Below are 13,597 nucleotides of genomic sequence, written 5' to 3'. Positions count from 1 at the left end.
AAGAAGAAGAAAGACAATCTAGAAACTGACCATGTCCACCAATATTGTCCTCTTCATTAAAGTGTGTTATGGCATGCCCCCAAAAAATAATCCTTCGGAGTGCCTTCAGGTTCTTTACACCAGAGCAACTGCTGCCAATACTGCTTTAGTTTGGGACATTCCAGCTTTGGACATCCGCTAGGCAGCTGCTTTGGTGTCTGCCCATACTTTTACCAAACTGCATCGATTCACAAGTCCGCAGGGGAGGTCATTTTGCCTGCTTAATCCTGCAGGATTTCCTAGTATGAAGTTCACATCCAAAATGTACCTCTTGTAAGCAGCGTTGCGTTGGTATTGATTCACATGGTCAAGAGTCTGTGAGTGGAAGTATCCTTAAGAAGAATAAGTTGCTTTCAATTATGTTAATTTTTTCCTCACCACCCACCTCTTGATCTGTGTAAAGGACTTTCAAGCATTAATAAGGTCCCAAGTTGGGTGTCATACACTGTTGGTGAAAGATAATTTCTGTTAGTTCTGCTCTGCTTTCTTGCATGCAGAAAGTCTAATGATTACATTTGCGGTGCACAGGGATGGCATCCTTATGTGGTTCCTTTGTGTATATGGATGTGAGATGAGGGCTAACGGATCTAGTTGGAGCCACTTATTGGCACACAGGAGGCATTGCAAGAGTTTCTGGATCCAGTTGGATGCCCAGGGAGATGCCAAAGCATCCACGAGAACTTTTATTTTCTTATTCTAATGTGTTACGTTGACTTGTGTCCCTTGGCAATGCAGTGACTTGTTTGTGTACCTTGAGCAAATGTGTTTATTTGTGGATCCCTTGACTTCTGTGTGTTGGGAAGGCTTACTGATTTTCATTGACTGTGTGCAGATCACTGTTTTTGGGGGATCCACGAGGGCACACTTCATCAGAGGAGAAGACAATAGATTGTAACCATTTTGAGATATGCCTCTACCATCCTTCACAATACAATTACTGTGACATTTTTAAAGCTTGTTTCAGATGATTCTTCCTGACATTAACTTTTACAAGCCTCGCTTTTTTTTTTTCTTTGCAGTATCCGGGTATCTACATGGAATCGTCTAAACCACTTGAAGGCCAATTCCTTGTGGTCTGCCATGAAAAAAGCCATGGCTCATGATCCCATCTTCCCTGTGCTTTTGGACTCCCACCTGGAAGCAATGGAACGGCGGCTGCTTGGCATCCTGGCAACAGTAAAACAGTGCACTGACCAATTGGGGTCAGATGTGGTGCTAGTAGAGGACAGAATGCCCCTCTCCCATCTGTGAGAACATGCTGGAGGACACGGTTCCTTGCCAAGTACTTGACAGAAAAAAACTAGCAGATGAACAAGGCCAGGACAGGAAACTGAATGGGATTCACAAGGCAACACGAATTTGGGAAGCTTCATGCGATTTTATGGAAATCTAGGCTTCTACACATGGATTCTGAACCCTATGGGCTAGGCATCACATCTAGACATGGATGACAGTCGTTCCTGATATTTCTTCAGGGACCTCTTTCTCATGGTTGGTGATGAGTGATTTTTGCTTCTGCATAAGTGATGTCACATCTTTACATCCAAATCAAAGAAGTAATTAAGTGACTTGTTCTATTAATACATCTCTAATCTGGGTCTTGCATAAATGAGGGAAAGAGGGGATGTAGGCTTTTTTTTAATCAGGGTTTGTATTTCTGGATGTATGTACATTTAATACAAGAACATTAGGATTTTAGGTATCCACCTCTTGGATATTCACTACAGCCCTGACCATTTACCAGTATCCCAGAAGATTTGCTCTTTCAGTGTAAACGGCTCCACCACTGCTTGACGTTTGTGAAAATGTCTTCAGACAAGGGAGTCAATGCAGGAAAATTACTTCTTGGAAGAGCCTCTGCACTTTCTTGGTTATGACAAACGGCGGAAACCTATTGCAAAAAGGGTAAACTGGGTTGTAAGACGATCAGATGACTGATTATTATACAGAATTCTAAAACGTTTCTTGAATTTTAACTAGTACCTGTTCTTTCAGTCCTCAACACATTCAACTTCATATGTGCGATGTCCACCTATCTTGGAAAGCAAGAGCTGGATCTGTGAAAAGGAATTGAGCAAGAAATACTAGTAGTTGAGACTGTAACCTTGCAGTCAGTGCACCAGGGAGAGATGTTTGCTACTCAAAAAAGGGCTTCTATATCCAGAACCTGACCATGGTGACTGTTGCAATTATGTAGGGGGCAGATTTTGTTTTATTCATCGGTTTTGCTCTAATCAAAGATTACGTTTTGGGGGGGACTCCCAAACACTGTCTAGAGGGAATATGGTCTTTGAGAGTCATTAGGGCAGTTATGTGGACAGACCTTTATATCTGCTCAAAACGGCTTTAAAATCATCCTTTTTGATGATGCTATGTTGGGTGAGGCCTTGTACGTCCTGCAAAATTGTCTGCAAGCACTGAACATTTTTCCTAGTGGCATTAACATCCTTTACTCTGTTGGTGGAGAGCTCAGCAAACTCTTACCATTTAACTAGACTCTCTCAATTATTTGGAGATTTTTATTTTTCTAGTCTGCAGTTATTTATTTAGGGAGGGTGTTTTTTTTTGTTTTTTTTAAATTATTGTTATTTTAGTAGGAATATGGGGCTTCTTCTGCTGGAAGTTAGGCTACCGCTATGCCCTGAGATACAGCAGTGAGACACACCAAGACAGATTTGGGGATGATTAGGGATTACTTTGTGTATTAAAGGATCAGTGAAATATTGCTGCAATTTTTTTTTTAATTCATGGTGCCCGAAAATGTTTATATCTAGTTCTGTTCCATTTGCTTTTCCTGCCCTAAGTATCTCCATAGATAGATTTCTGGTGTTGGCGCGATTGTCTCACACAAATTCTCCTTACTAATCTAACAATTTATTTCTGTCCTTTTGAAGACTTTATTTTATGGTACTTTCTCACATTAATTTTGCCATAATCTTACTGTTGCATTCTCACTTATAGGTTTACTCAACACTCCCTCTCAGATATTGCTGTTAGATTCTATTCTTTAATAGGTCATCGAGAGATACTTTGTCTTCCTTTCAGGTGTTAATTTATTGTGTTTGATTTATGTACTTTAATTATTATTACTGATACCTTTGCGAGTTTCATGGATCTTTTTGAGTACTTGCCAGCTACATAGCAAAAAAGAGTTTGGGTGTGTCTGGCTCAAATCGTCCACTATATGTACAAGATTCTCAGTTGTGTTTTTCAGGCATGTGACCAGGTAGAACGCTGTTTAAGGCAACTTTCCATTTTCTCTTCAAGCCATAAATTGCAGATGTAAATGTGATGTCTTCAAGTCAGGGGGATGTGATTGCTATGTGCTGCAGTATGTCGAGTGTAGTACTTGTTTATTTCCCTTTTAAAGTGTGGGGAGGTAGGGGCCTTCACTCGTGAGAGGCAAACCCTTGAGAGAGAGTCAGAATGTCCCGCCTCCCTGCATATATGTTTATGCCATGCTATACTATCATATATGCGCTTTATTTATAAAGCTAGTTATTTAAGAAGTCTAGGCGTAAAATCTGATTCTAGAGGCCCACAGTGTTTTAGAGCAGAGGTCTTCAAATTTGGGGGTCGGCTGAACTGAGCTCAAGGCGGGAGCCTGGCACTCTCTTAGAGGAGCATCTGTTTGAAAGCAGTGCTATTTTTTTGTTTAAAAAATATATTTTATTAATGGGAGGTATCACAATATGGGATCCAAACCTCTCAAAATTTCTGATAAAGGATCCCACTGTGCAAACATATTAGGAAGACCAGGCTTCTGATAGCATGTATGTGGTTGCATTTTAAAAAGAGATAACTGTACAATGCTGCAATATTTGATTTGTTACATATATCTAGCCTGTCAACCGGCTAGCGTAATTATGAAAAAATGTTTGTCATTCTGGAGGCGCCCCAGGGTGTGACTGACCGTGCAGCAAGATGGCCACTTAATTGTAGTTGCTGCAGTATCCCTGCTGATGCCATATTATCCTGAAGCCGTGGGGAGTGGCTGGCAGGCAGCAACACCGGCAGCATACCTGGCAGTGGAGTTCGGGCAGGCACGGCGGGGCTGCTCCTTGTGCTAAAATCAGGGAGCCCAGAGTGAATGGCAGACCGGTGAGGATGCTAGTGCCTAGATGCAAGATAGAGCCAGTGAAATAACTCTGGCCCCTGCAGCCCTTGCACATTGCTGGGACCTCCTGCTGCGATACTGATGGACAGGGATAACTGCAGGCAACTCTGACGGTTGTGGGGGGCAGGGCTTGGCTCGAAACCTGTGTGGCGGCAAGCAGGAGGACCTGAACACCACATGGTAGAGGTGGTGCTCCCTTCTGCAGCTGTCAAGGATGAGAATGGAGGCTGTGGACAGGGCGGCTAGACGGTGAGGCAGACCAGGAGTGAAGCCCCAAGGGACCACGTCCTAGGTCCCAGGGGAAGGCTGCCAGTGAGGGGAGTACAAGGGGGCTGAGCCACTGGCCCTGACTGCACTGCTCCTCTGGGGGTGCCACAATGCACAAGAGACAGCAAGTGCCCACTAGAGGCAGCGCTGTAGGGGGTCCCCATAACATAATATGCAGATGCTTGGGACAGAGCTGAGCGGAATAAAGTGATTCAGAGGACCACTGAGGGATAGGCTGCCACCGGATGCACCTCCACTGGATGCACTGCCACAAGGGGTAATATCATGGCACTTGATTTATAGAGACAGAGACGTTATGTTACACAGGGTAGCAAACTTGGCTTAATCAAAATAAACGGAGCCAGGAATCGAAGTCTTGGTTCTTTGACGACCCTGAGAGTGCTTGGGACCCTTTAAAAAACAAAAACAAAAAAAAAAACATAAAACTGGAGCATATGCCGAGCCATGGACCAGACCTCCACTGCTGAAACGTAAAAGACTGAAAAGAAGCCGTCTTGGACGACCGACCAGACTCACCGAATCGCAGAAGACCCTGGAGAGAGCTGCAGCCCTAGATGCTGTGACCACCATTCACACCTACCATAACGAGATGAACGATAACGATGGGACAGACTGGACTCCTGGCTTAACGGACTCAGATACCTCAACTGGATACTTGCAGTGTGGACTGGAGGTTATCCTGCAAACGGCGGACGACCTTTAGCACTCCCGGGACTCTCACTTTCCTGAAGGACCACAGCAGAAAAGGATGGAGGAGAGGAGCAGTGTCATTCAAGGACACTTAGGCCCTCATTCTGACCTTGGCGGTCTTTTCGCGAGACCGCCGAGTTACCGCTGCGGTGAAGACCGCCGACCGCGGCGGTATGCCGCTGTGCGCATTCCGACCGCTGGGTGCGTTCCGCCGGGAAACCGCCAGCAGCCACACTGGCGGTCGGCGGAAAAGTGGAGACTGGTCAACCTCCACCGCCACGCCAGCAGAACACCGCCCACAGAATTACGACCCACATATCTGTGTGGCGGTCTTCTGTTGGCGGTGTTCTGTTGGCGGTCACCTCCCCATGGCTCCCGTCGCCTCCCGGAGGACCAACGCACAAGGTAAGTTGACCGTCCGTGAGGGGAGGGGGGGTGTTGTGTGATGTGGGCGTGCATGGGGGTGTGCGTGTGAGTGTGTAGAGGGGGTGTGTGAGTGCGTGTATGCGGGCGGGGGGTGCTGCTGTGTCTATGGGTAATGTGTGCTGTTCGGCAGGTGCGCATGTCTGCATGTATGTGTGCGGGTATGTGTCCCTGTTGTGTATGTGTGTGTAGGGGGTGTGTATATGTGCATGTTGGGGGTGTGTGCATGTCGGGGTGGGGAGGGGGTTCGTACCACCTCTGGGGGGCGGCAGGGGGGTGGAGGGTGTGGGGGGAGGACTCGGGTGGGTAGTGGGGGGTGGGGGAGACCCCTATCAGTGCCAGGGAAGGAATTCCCTGGCCCCGATAGTGCTTACCGCCATGGTTCGCATGGCGGTTCCCGACCGCCAGAAACCGCGGCGGTAGGCAGGGTCATGATACCGTTGGCGGTCTTGGGACGACCGCCGGGCCGGAGTGCGCAAACTCCAGCCCGGCGGTCATGACCGCCGTGGCGGTCGGAGTGGGGAAGTGGCGGTCGATCGCGTTGGTGACCGCCGCGGTCAGAATGCCATTTTTCTGACCGCCGGTCTGTTCGCGGTCCGACCGCCGCCTCTCCGCCGACCGCCAAGGTCAGAATGAGGGCCTTAATCTCCACTTTGGCGTGTACACATGGATACAAATAAGATATTCTGCTAATGGGGGAACAATGCCAGGGCGACACTGAAGCTGACTTGGAGAATACCACCCGCTACAAGAACTCCTGACCGTCAAACTGGTATTGGGGTTTTGAGTGTTTTCCAAACGTTTGTTTTACAGGCATTTGGCCATACGGCAATTTATACGTCCAACTGGGGAGGGGTAGTTGGAATTTGAGACTTTTATATCCAATCTTGTTTGAAATTAATGGTTCCCCTCCTAATGGGGAAGATGGAGGGTGGAAGACTAGAGATGAAATTGCAGGCCAATGTGGGAAGGACACGGAGATCCCACACAGGAAAAAAAGGATGCAGCTTAGCAGCACACATGATGCTTCAATGCAATGCAGACACGAACTACTAGGTACACAGTCCTCACCTGACTTGTTAGGGGGGTCGGTTCTATGGCTGAACGCTCAAGAATCTTTGCATACCTGAAGCACAGGTGCATTGACAATGCAGGCTTACAAGAGACGCACGTGACTGGGAAGTGGATCAAGACCATACAGTACAGATGGCGGGGCCAGATATTCACAACTATCAACTTTGTGTTTTTCACAGGAGCCACGGTGTGGGTGCAGCCTGGGCTCCCCTTTGTGGCCACTTTAAGGGAGGTCGGTCTTAGTTGGAGTAATAGCCATGACGTTTGGGAAGGACAGTCCACTGCACATCATTAAAAAAATATCTTTAGTGATGCCATTTTCAGGTTTGGGTTATATGGAAGCTGACAAGTACAAAATCAATATAATTCTCAAACTAATTAAATATGTTTTTGCAAATGCCTAATTTGGAGGGATTTGGTACCTGTGGCTCGAAATGCTATTTACAGGGCGCTCCATTGTTGTCCCACTCTTCTCAGATAAAGAAATTGCATGTGCACTTTTTGTGTGTGTTATCTGCATATATGGTTTATGCCATATCTCATTAAATAAGCCCTGTGTGATGCAGTGAGGATCAAGTGTATGACGATGCAGAAGAATCTCACCTTGGTTATGATAATAACATGGGATTGACTTTTGAGGTGTAGTAAGAGATCTTAATGTGTGTATTACTATATGCGCTCCCGTAACATATTTAGTTGAGCCACAGTAATTGTTACTGGCATGGTAAAAAATGTATATATTGTGGAGAACTTCCCAGACTGCAAAGAAATAGTGTCAGGACCCAAGGTTAGCTGACGGGTGTTTTTATTAGGAGAAGGGGTTGTTCTTACATTTCACCTTTACCTTAAAGCTGTGGGGTAAGGCCAGTGTTTGCACGAAGCTAGGGTTCTTCAGAGGCAGAGTCTAATTCACCTCTGTGGCCTCAGCAACATCTGACTTGACCCAAGTACTGATGGCAGTTGGGCTGCTGGGATGTGGCTGTGGTGGTCTTGGTTGGCAGACGCTGGGTAGGATTGCTGGTGGGTGGGCAGAGGAGGAGGAGCAGGTATTGTGCAGCTAGTTGGGGAAAAGTTTGCCTGGTCACCAAGAAGGGTGGGGAGCTGGTGGATGGCTTGAATTAAGAGGCATGGGACCATTGAGGAGAAGTGCAGATTACTGGCCAGGGAGGTTTACAGAGCAGGGTTCTAGAGGCCAGCTTGTAAGGGTTTGGTGGTGCCAGTGCGACCATGGAGAATGGAACAGAACTGCCTGGACGGGATATTGGGGCTCTGCCAGCCCCTGGGTGCATCATAAGCCCAGGTTCATGGTTCCATACAGAACATGTCTTTCAAATCAACAAATCTTTAAAGCTTTTAAACATTTACCCTCATTGTGACATATTGATGCAGTATAAATTATTTCCTTCTCTTGGGTGAATGCCTCCTAAAGATATTGATCAAAGTAAAACGTATGCCTAAGAATCAAGTCTTGGTGAACGCCAGATCTTCCATATGTTTATCAATCTTGCTGGGTTCCTCACCAATGGGAGTCCGGTCCAAGTTAGAGTAATAGGCATGATGTTTGTTAAGGACAGACCACGAAAGCTATATCTTTATAGATTCCATTTGTCTTATTTCAGGCTATATGGAAGCTGGCAAGTCCATAACCAATTGAATTCTCCAGCTAAATTAAGATGTGTGTACAAAGGCCTACTTTGCAGGGCTTTGGTTTCTGTGGCTTAGAATGCTACTTATAGGGCATTCTGCTGTTGGCCCACTGTTCTCAGATAAACAAATTGCAGATGTGCTTTTTATGCGTGATTTTCAGGTCTGATAGTCTAGACCTTTTGATTTTTTTATGACACTTATATGTATAATAATAATACACTTATAGGGACTTTCAACTAACCCTCTTTGTCCATTTTTTGTGTTACTGCCATTCACAGTTTTGTTCGACTCATTACAGCATACAGTATACAGCATACCACATACAGCATTGGGACATGGATCAGTCTATGTCAACCATGGCTAACTTTACTGTAAGTGAACGCTGTCTGCCCTTTCACAATGAGCACCTCCACACACAGTGCTGCTCCCTTAAGTGGCAGGGGCCAGTATGGCAATGTGTGTTTTTTGAGACAAAATATTTTTGCTTTTAGCCATTTTTTTAATTGATGGCTCAGCAGCGTTTCCAAAAATAAAATGTTTGCAAAAATCATGACAAAACAAGAATTGATAAAGCCAAATGGTTGTATGCCAGCAGCAGACCTGTTGGTTTTGCCGATGTTTTATTTTTTATGTGACAGAAAACCTAAGTGGCAGGTATGGCAGAGAGCTTGTGCAGAGGTCCTAAGGGTGAGTAATCAAGAAAAGGCTGTTTTAACATTGGTGTCCATGGTATGTGGTTTTTGTGGTAAACATGCCCAAATTTACTAATTTGTCATGCAACACAGTACAGCAACCAAATTTGCTGTATTGTGGAAGGGAGGAAACACAGCTTAGAGCTGTGTCTATTAAGACTGGGCTGCTGTTATTTTCATCCCCTGTTATGGCCCTCTAACAAGGCTACTTTGCATACTCGTAGTACAAAGCTGTGCATCATGCACTGTCTACCATAGGATGTATACTGGAAGCATACTCCAGCAGGGCAGATTCTTATCCTTAGAAAAACGTCGACGGATCCTACACATTGGATGAGTGCTGTACGCTGAGGCACACCTACGGTGATTCATTTTTTTTTTTTTTTTTAAATTAACATATTCACTTGTTTATGCCTGTTTCAAGTAGGTGTTAATTTTTTTTATGCAAAGCCCATCTACTAAGCTAGCTAAATCTGGTTTTGCATAAAAACCTGTGGGTATATGCACTGATGTGTTCCTGTAATACCACTCTAGACGCACAGCACCACAATTTTTTTGTGCTGCAAAAAGAGGATCTTTCCAACTCAAAGCAACTAAATAGTAAATATTATTGGCCACTTTGCATCGCATTAGCACTGACGCAAGGCTCTAGTAATTCTGGGCTACAGTGTGGTTGGAGTCTAGCTCCTCAACTAGTCAGGCGATATTCTTGTCACTTTATTCTTGTCTGGCATCTTGTATTTATATTGTACATTTTTAAAAGTTGTTTACTCCATCAGAGCTGTTGTGTGCCTTTTCTGTGAAATGCATCATGAATGCTGCAGATCTTGGAATGTTATGTCTAAAACCCATCCCCTTCTACACCGAAATCTTGCACTGCACTTTTATTACATTGAAAACATAGAGCTAAATGGTCACATTTCAGTCCGTTAATAGGAGCTGTAGCAGAGTCGGCCAGGGACATAAGATGCATTTCTACCAGTTGTGCAGATCAATTCTATTCAGAGATTTGTTGACTCCTGACGAACTGTGAGTCATAATATACTTTGGGCCAGATGTATCATCACAGCCCTTTGCGATTCGGAAATTGCGATTTTTAAGAAATCGCTATTTCCGACTCGCAAAGTGCCATGTATCACATTTGCGATTCGGTAATAGTGATTTCTTAAAAATCGCTAATGCTATTACCGAATCGCAAATTGCGATACCGGCCCATTCACAGCTATGGGCCTGTTGGCCCATAGCTGCGAATTTTTTGCATTTCCAAAATTGCGATTTCTGAACCAGAAGTCGCAATTTTGGAAATGCAAAAGCCCAGGGTGCTGGGGGCCAAAGGCCCCCCTCTGCTGCACCCCAAAATCATTTTTTGTTACATGTAAGGTACACACATGCCAAAAGGGCATGTGTGCTTTACATGTTAAATTTAAAAATGCAGTTTAACTGCATTTTTTAATTTTGCACCAGGTGACCACCAGGTTGCAGATCATGGTATTTTGCATGTCCAAAATGCCATTCTGCGGAAAATCGCAATTTGCGATTTTTTGCAGCATCGCCTTGCGACCTGGATTTTGCGAATCGCAAATTGCGACTCGCAAAATCCAGGTCGCAACGCAAGAAATCGCAATTTTTGCAATTTCTACTTTGTGGTCTGCGAATGCCTTTTATGCATTGCAGACCACTATTTTGCACTCGCAAACGGCCGAATTTACCGATTCACACCGTTTGCGAGTGCAAAATATTTTCATACATCTGGCCCTTTGTCCTTAGAAAACAGCTTTGTGCTGGCCTCTTCAATGACTCCCTGGTGTCTAATTCCCCTCGGTTTCAGCTACTTAGGAAGAGGCTGACTCTGGTTGCTTATGTTTGCTAACTTGCTTCAAGAACGAGTCAGTATTTAGAAGCACCAAAATCTTTTGCAAATGAGTGCTATTTATGGGAGCTAAAATATTGTTTAAAAGCAACAAGTTTGTCTTCCTTCACACATCCACAATACCATTCCCCTGTCTTCTGCAGTGATATTTCAAAGATGCTTATGCATGGTTCGTTAGACTGAAAATGGGCTTGTAGGATGTGTGGGTGGGAGTGTGTGTTCTGTGTCCCATTCCTGGCATGTCACAGCCATATAATATTTGAGAACGAGATGTGTATCAGCAGAAGTAGTTCCGGTGTACCTTGCAAGAGACAGGATAAGCCTTTGGTGAATAAGAAAATTATGTGAATAAAGATTTTAATAAACCAATGTGTTAAGCGATTATATTTCTTTTCGGGGAGGGTGTTAGGAATTATTATCAAGAAGTGTTCCCAGCTGATGCTTGGAGTTTGGGGTAAAAAGGAGGATGTGCATGCCTGATATACAGCCCAGTGTATAACCTTGATTTGGCCTTCTAAACTGGATGTCAAACTTTCATGCCTTGGACAGAGCTGGAAGATGAACAAGTTTGTACCATTAGAAAGCTTAGACTTTCATCTAGCCCTAGAACCTCAACTTAATTGGTGCCCATCTTGAAGTACCTGTGACTGTCTTTTGATTGTATTGGCCTCTCTCTTTTTAGGTCTTTGCTACAGACAGTTTTAGCTGTTTGTCAAAGACCCAATATTTCCATTGCGCTGCATACACTGAGTGGACTTTGGGTCAGCCACTTGCGCACGATCGGTCTCTGCTCTTTATTCAGCATCTTTTCCCCTTATTTAGTGCTTGTCTTGTGCAGGAGCATTTCAGCTGCACTGTTCTTACGGGATGAGTTTAATCCTGTTGCTGACTTGAAGGGACCTTTTTTTTCCTTTCCGTGTTAAGACCATGGGAGTACATCTTTCTTTGTTCCACCTAACAAACATGCTGCTCCGTTTTTCCACTATTCTCAGTCCATTGTGCTTTCCTTTCCTCTTTTCAGTATGCAGAACCCCCACCCCCAAGAGCAGTTTCTAATTTGTACTGTTCCAGGCACCCCTCATCGGGTGCTCCCCAGTCCAGTACACCTTTTTTACATGTAGTTTTAATTTATTTATTTACCAGGGCCCTGCAGCTTCAAAGTGCTTCCGGACTGACCATTGCCATTTTAATGCTCCTGGTCAGTACTGCGGGGTATGTTGTTACCATAAAATAAAAATGCCAAAATAGCTGGCAGTTTATCACCACACTTGCATCTGCATCAGCAGCCACTGTGGAATGGCTTCATATGCACACATGTCATGATGCATGCGCATACCTGGTCTACCGTCTTGGAATTACTTTCTTAAATAGAAGATCCATTTCAGGATGGCCACCCATGTGTTTGCATACGTCACAATGCACTGGCAGCCGTCTAGCAGTCATTAGCCGGCTAATGACAATGCAGCAATCACTGGGAAAACCAATAGTGCAGCCTTTTACAATTGAGGCATATTGTCTTTGCTAATACTTGTTAGTTTAGTTAACCGCTATCATATAACTTTCAGTCTACACTCCATAACAGTGATATGTAGGCTGGATTTCTAATGAATTGTGGCCTTTCACTCTCTGATGTGGTAGTAATTTTAGTTGTACTTTGCATATTCCTGTATGCAGTCAGAGGCAAGGGAGTGCTGTCAAGTGGTGACTCTGCTCTTTCTATCTGATAATGACTTCTAGCTGCAGTGATTCCTTACCTTAGAATTTCCTGGTGTCTGCTTGGAATCTGGAACTTTTGCTGAGCAGTACCCTGGTTTGCATCGTTCGGATCCACATGGCGTCTTTGGAGTTGTTTCCACATCAGAACCAAAGCCCTCACTGATGTCCTGCTGGGGACATGGTCCAAACCTAGCACAGGGGCTCCTGTAAATAGGACAATTGGCTGCCGCCATCACCCAGCTTCAAATGGTCCTAGTTTCTTCACCCAAAACCCAACCCCGGAGAGATTGGTGGTCCAGGCCTCCACTTGTCATGGTGCCTTCCCTTCCGCTCCCCTGGATAGGGAATCTTTAAGAGGATGGATCAGCTTGGAAAGAAAATGTTTTCTTCCTCAAGCCTAACATTGAGGTCTGTAAACACCTCATGCCTATTGGGCCATTTTTCCTCCCAGTATAATTCTGCAAGACCACATGCGTACAGTTAAAGGGAGGATTTTATTTCATCTCCCTCACTGGCGGTCCATAACATCGGACAAATGGATCTTGCAGATCATACAGAAGGGCTATTCCCTCCCTTTCCAGTCTTTCCCTCCCTCCCTCTATGCCTCCATTAAAAGATCAGCTGATGGAGGATCATGTAGTCTTTCTCCATGAGGAAGTTACGGCTCTCTTGGCCAAGGGAGTCATAAAAAAGGTTCCGATGTTAGAAGTAGGCAGTGGTTGTTATTCCCACTACTTTCTGATTCCCAAAAAGAACAAGGGTCTTCGCCCCATTCTGGATTTGTGGGACTTCAATCTCTTCCTCAAAAAGGAGAGATTCAAGATGCTCACTCTTGCTCAGGTCTTGTCTGTCCTAGACCAAGGAGACTGGATGGTAGCGCTGAACTTGCAGGATTCATATTTTCATATCCCCATCCTACGTGCCCACAGGTGTTAATTCCGGTTCAAGGTGGGCCACAAGCACTTTCAGTTTACTGTGCTTCCCTTCGGTCTCACCACCGCCCCTCTAGTGCTTACAAAAGTGATGGCGGTGGTAGTAGCT

At 45.0% G+C, this 13,597-nt stretch overlaps 1 protein-coding gene across 2 annotated transcripts in view; it reads left to right on the top strand.

The window, feature by feature from the left end:
* The window catches only part of FAM20B (FAM20B glycosaminoglycan xylosylkinase), a 139,165-nt gene extending 136,401 nt beyond the window's left edge, over positions 1–2,764 (top strand). For both annotated transcript variants that reach the window (XM_069231542.1, XM_069231541.1), the window contains one exon: positions 1,059–2,764. In XM_069231542.1, the coding sequence (XP_069087643.1) occupies positions 1,059–1,290 (232 nt within the window). In that variant the 3' untranslated portion in view covers positions 1,291–2,764. The remainder of the gene's footprint in view (positions 1–1,058) is intronic.
* Positions 2,765–13,597: the final 10,833 nt, after the last annotated feature.

The sequence above is a fragment of the Pleurodeles waltl genome, chromosome 4_2 (genome assembly GCF_031143425.1).
Source record: "Pleurodeles waltl isolate 20211129_DDA chromosome 4_2, aPleWal1.hap1.20221129, whole genome shotgun sequence".
Taxonomy (NCBI): Eukaryota; Metazoa; Chordata; class Amphibia; order Caudata; family Salamandridae; genus Pleurodeles; species Pleurodeles waltl.
Note: the sequence above shows the minus strand (reverse complement) of the source record. Positions and strands in the feature narration are given on the sequence as shown.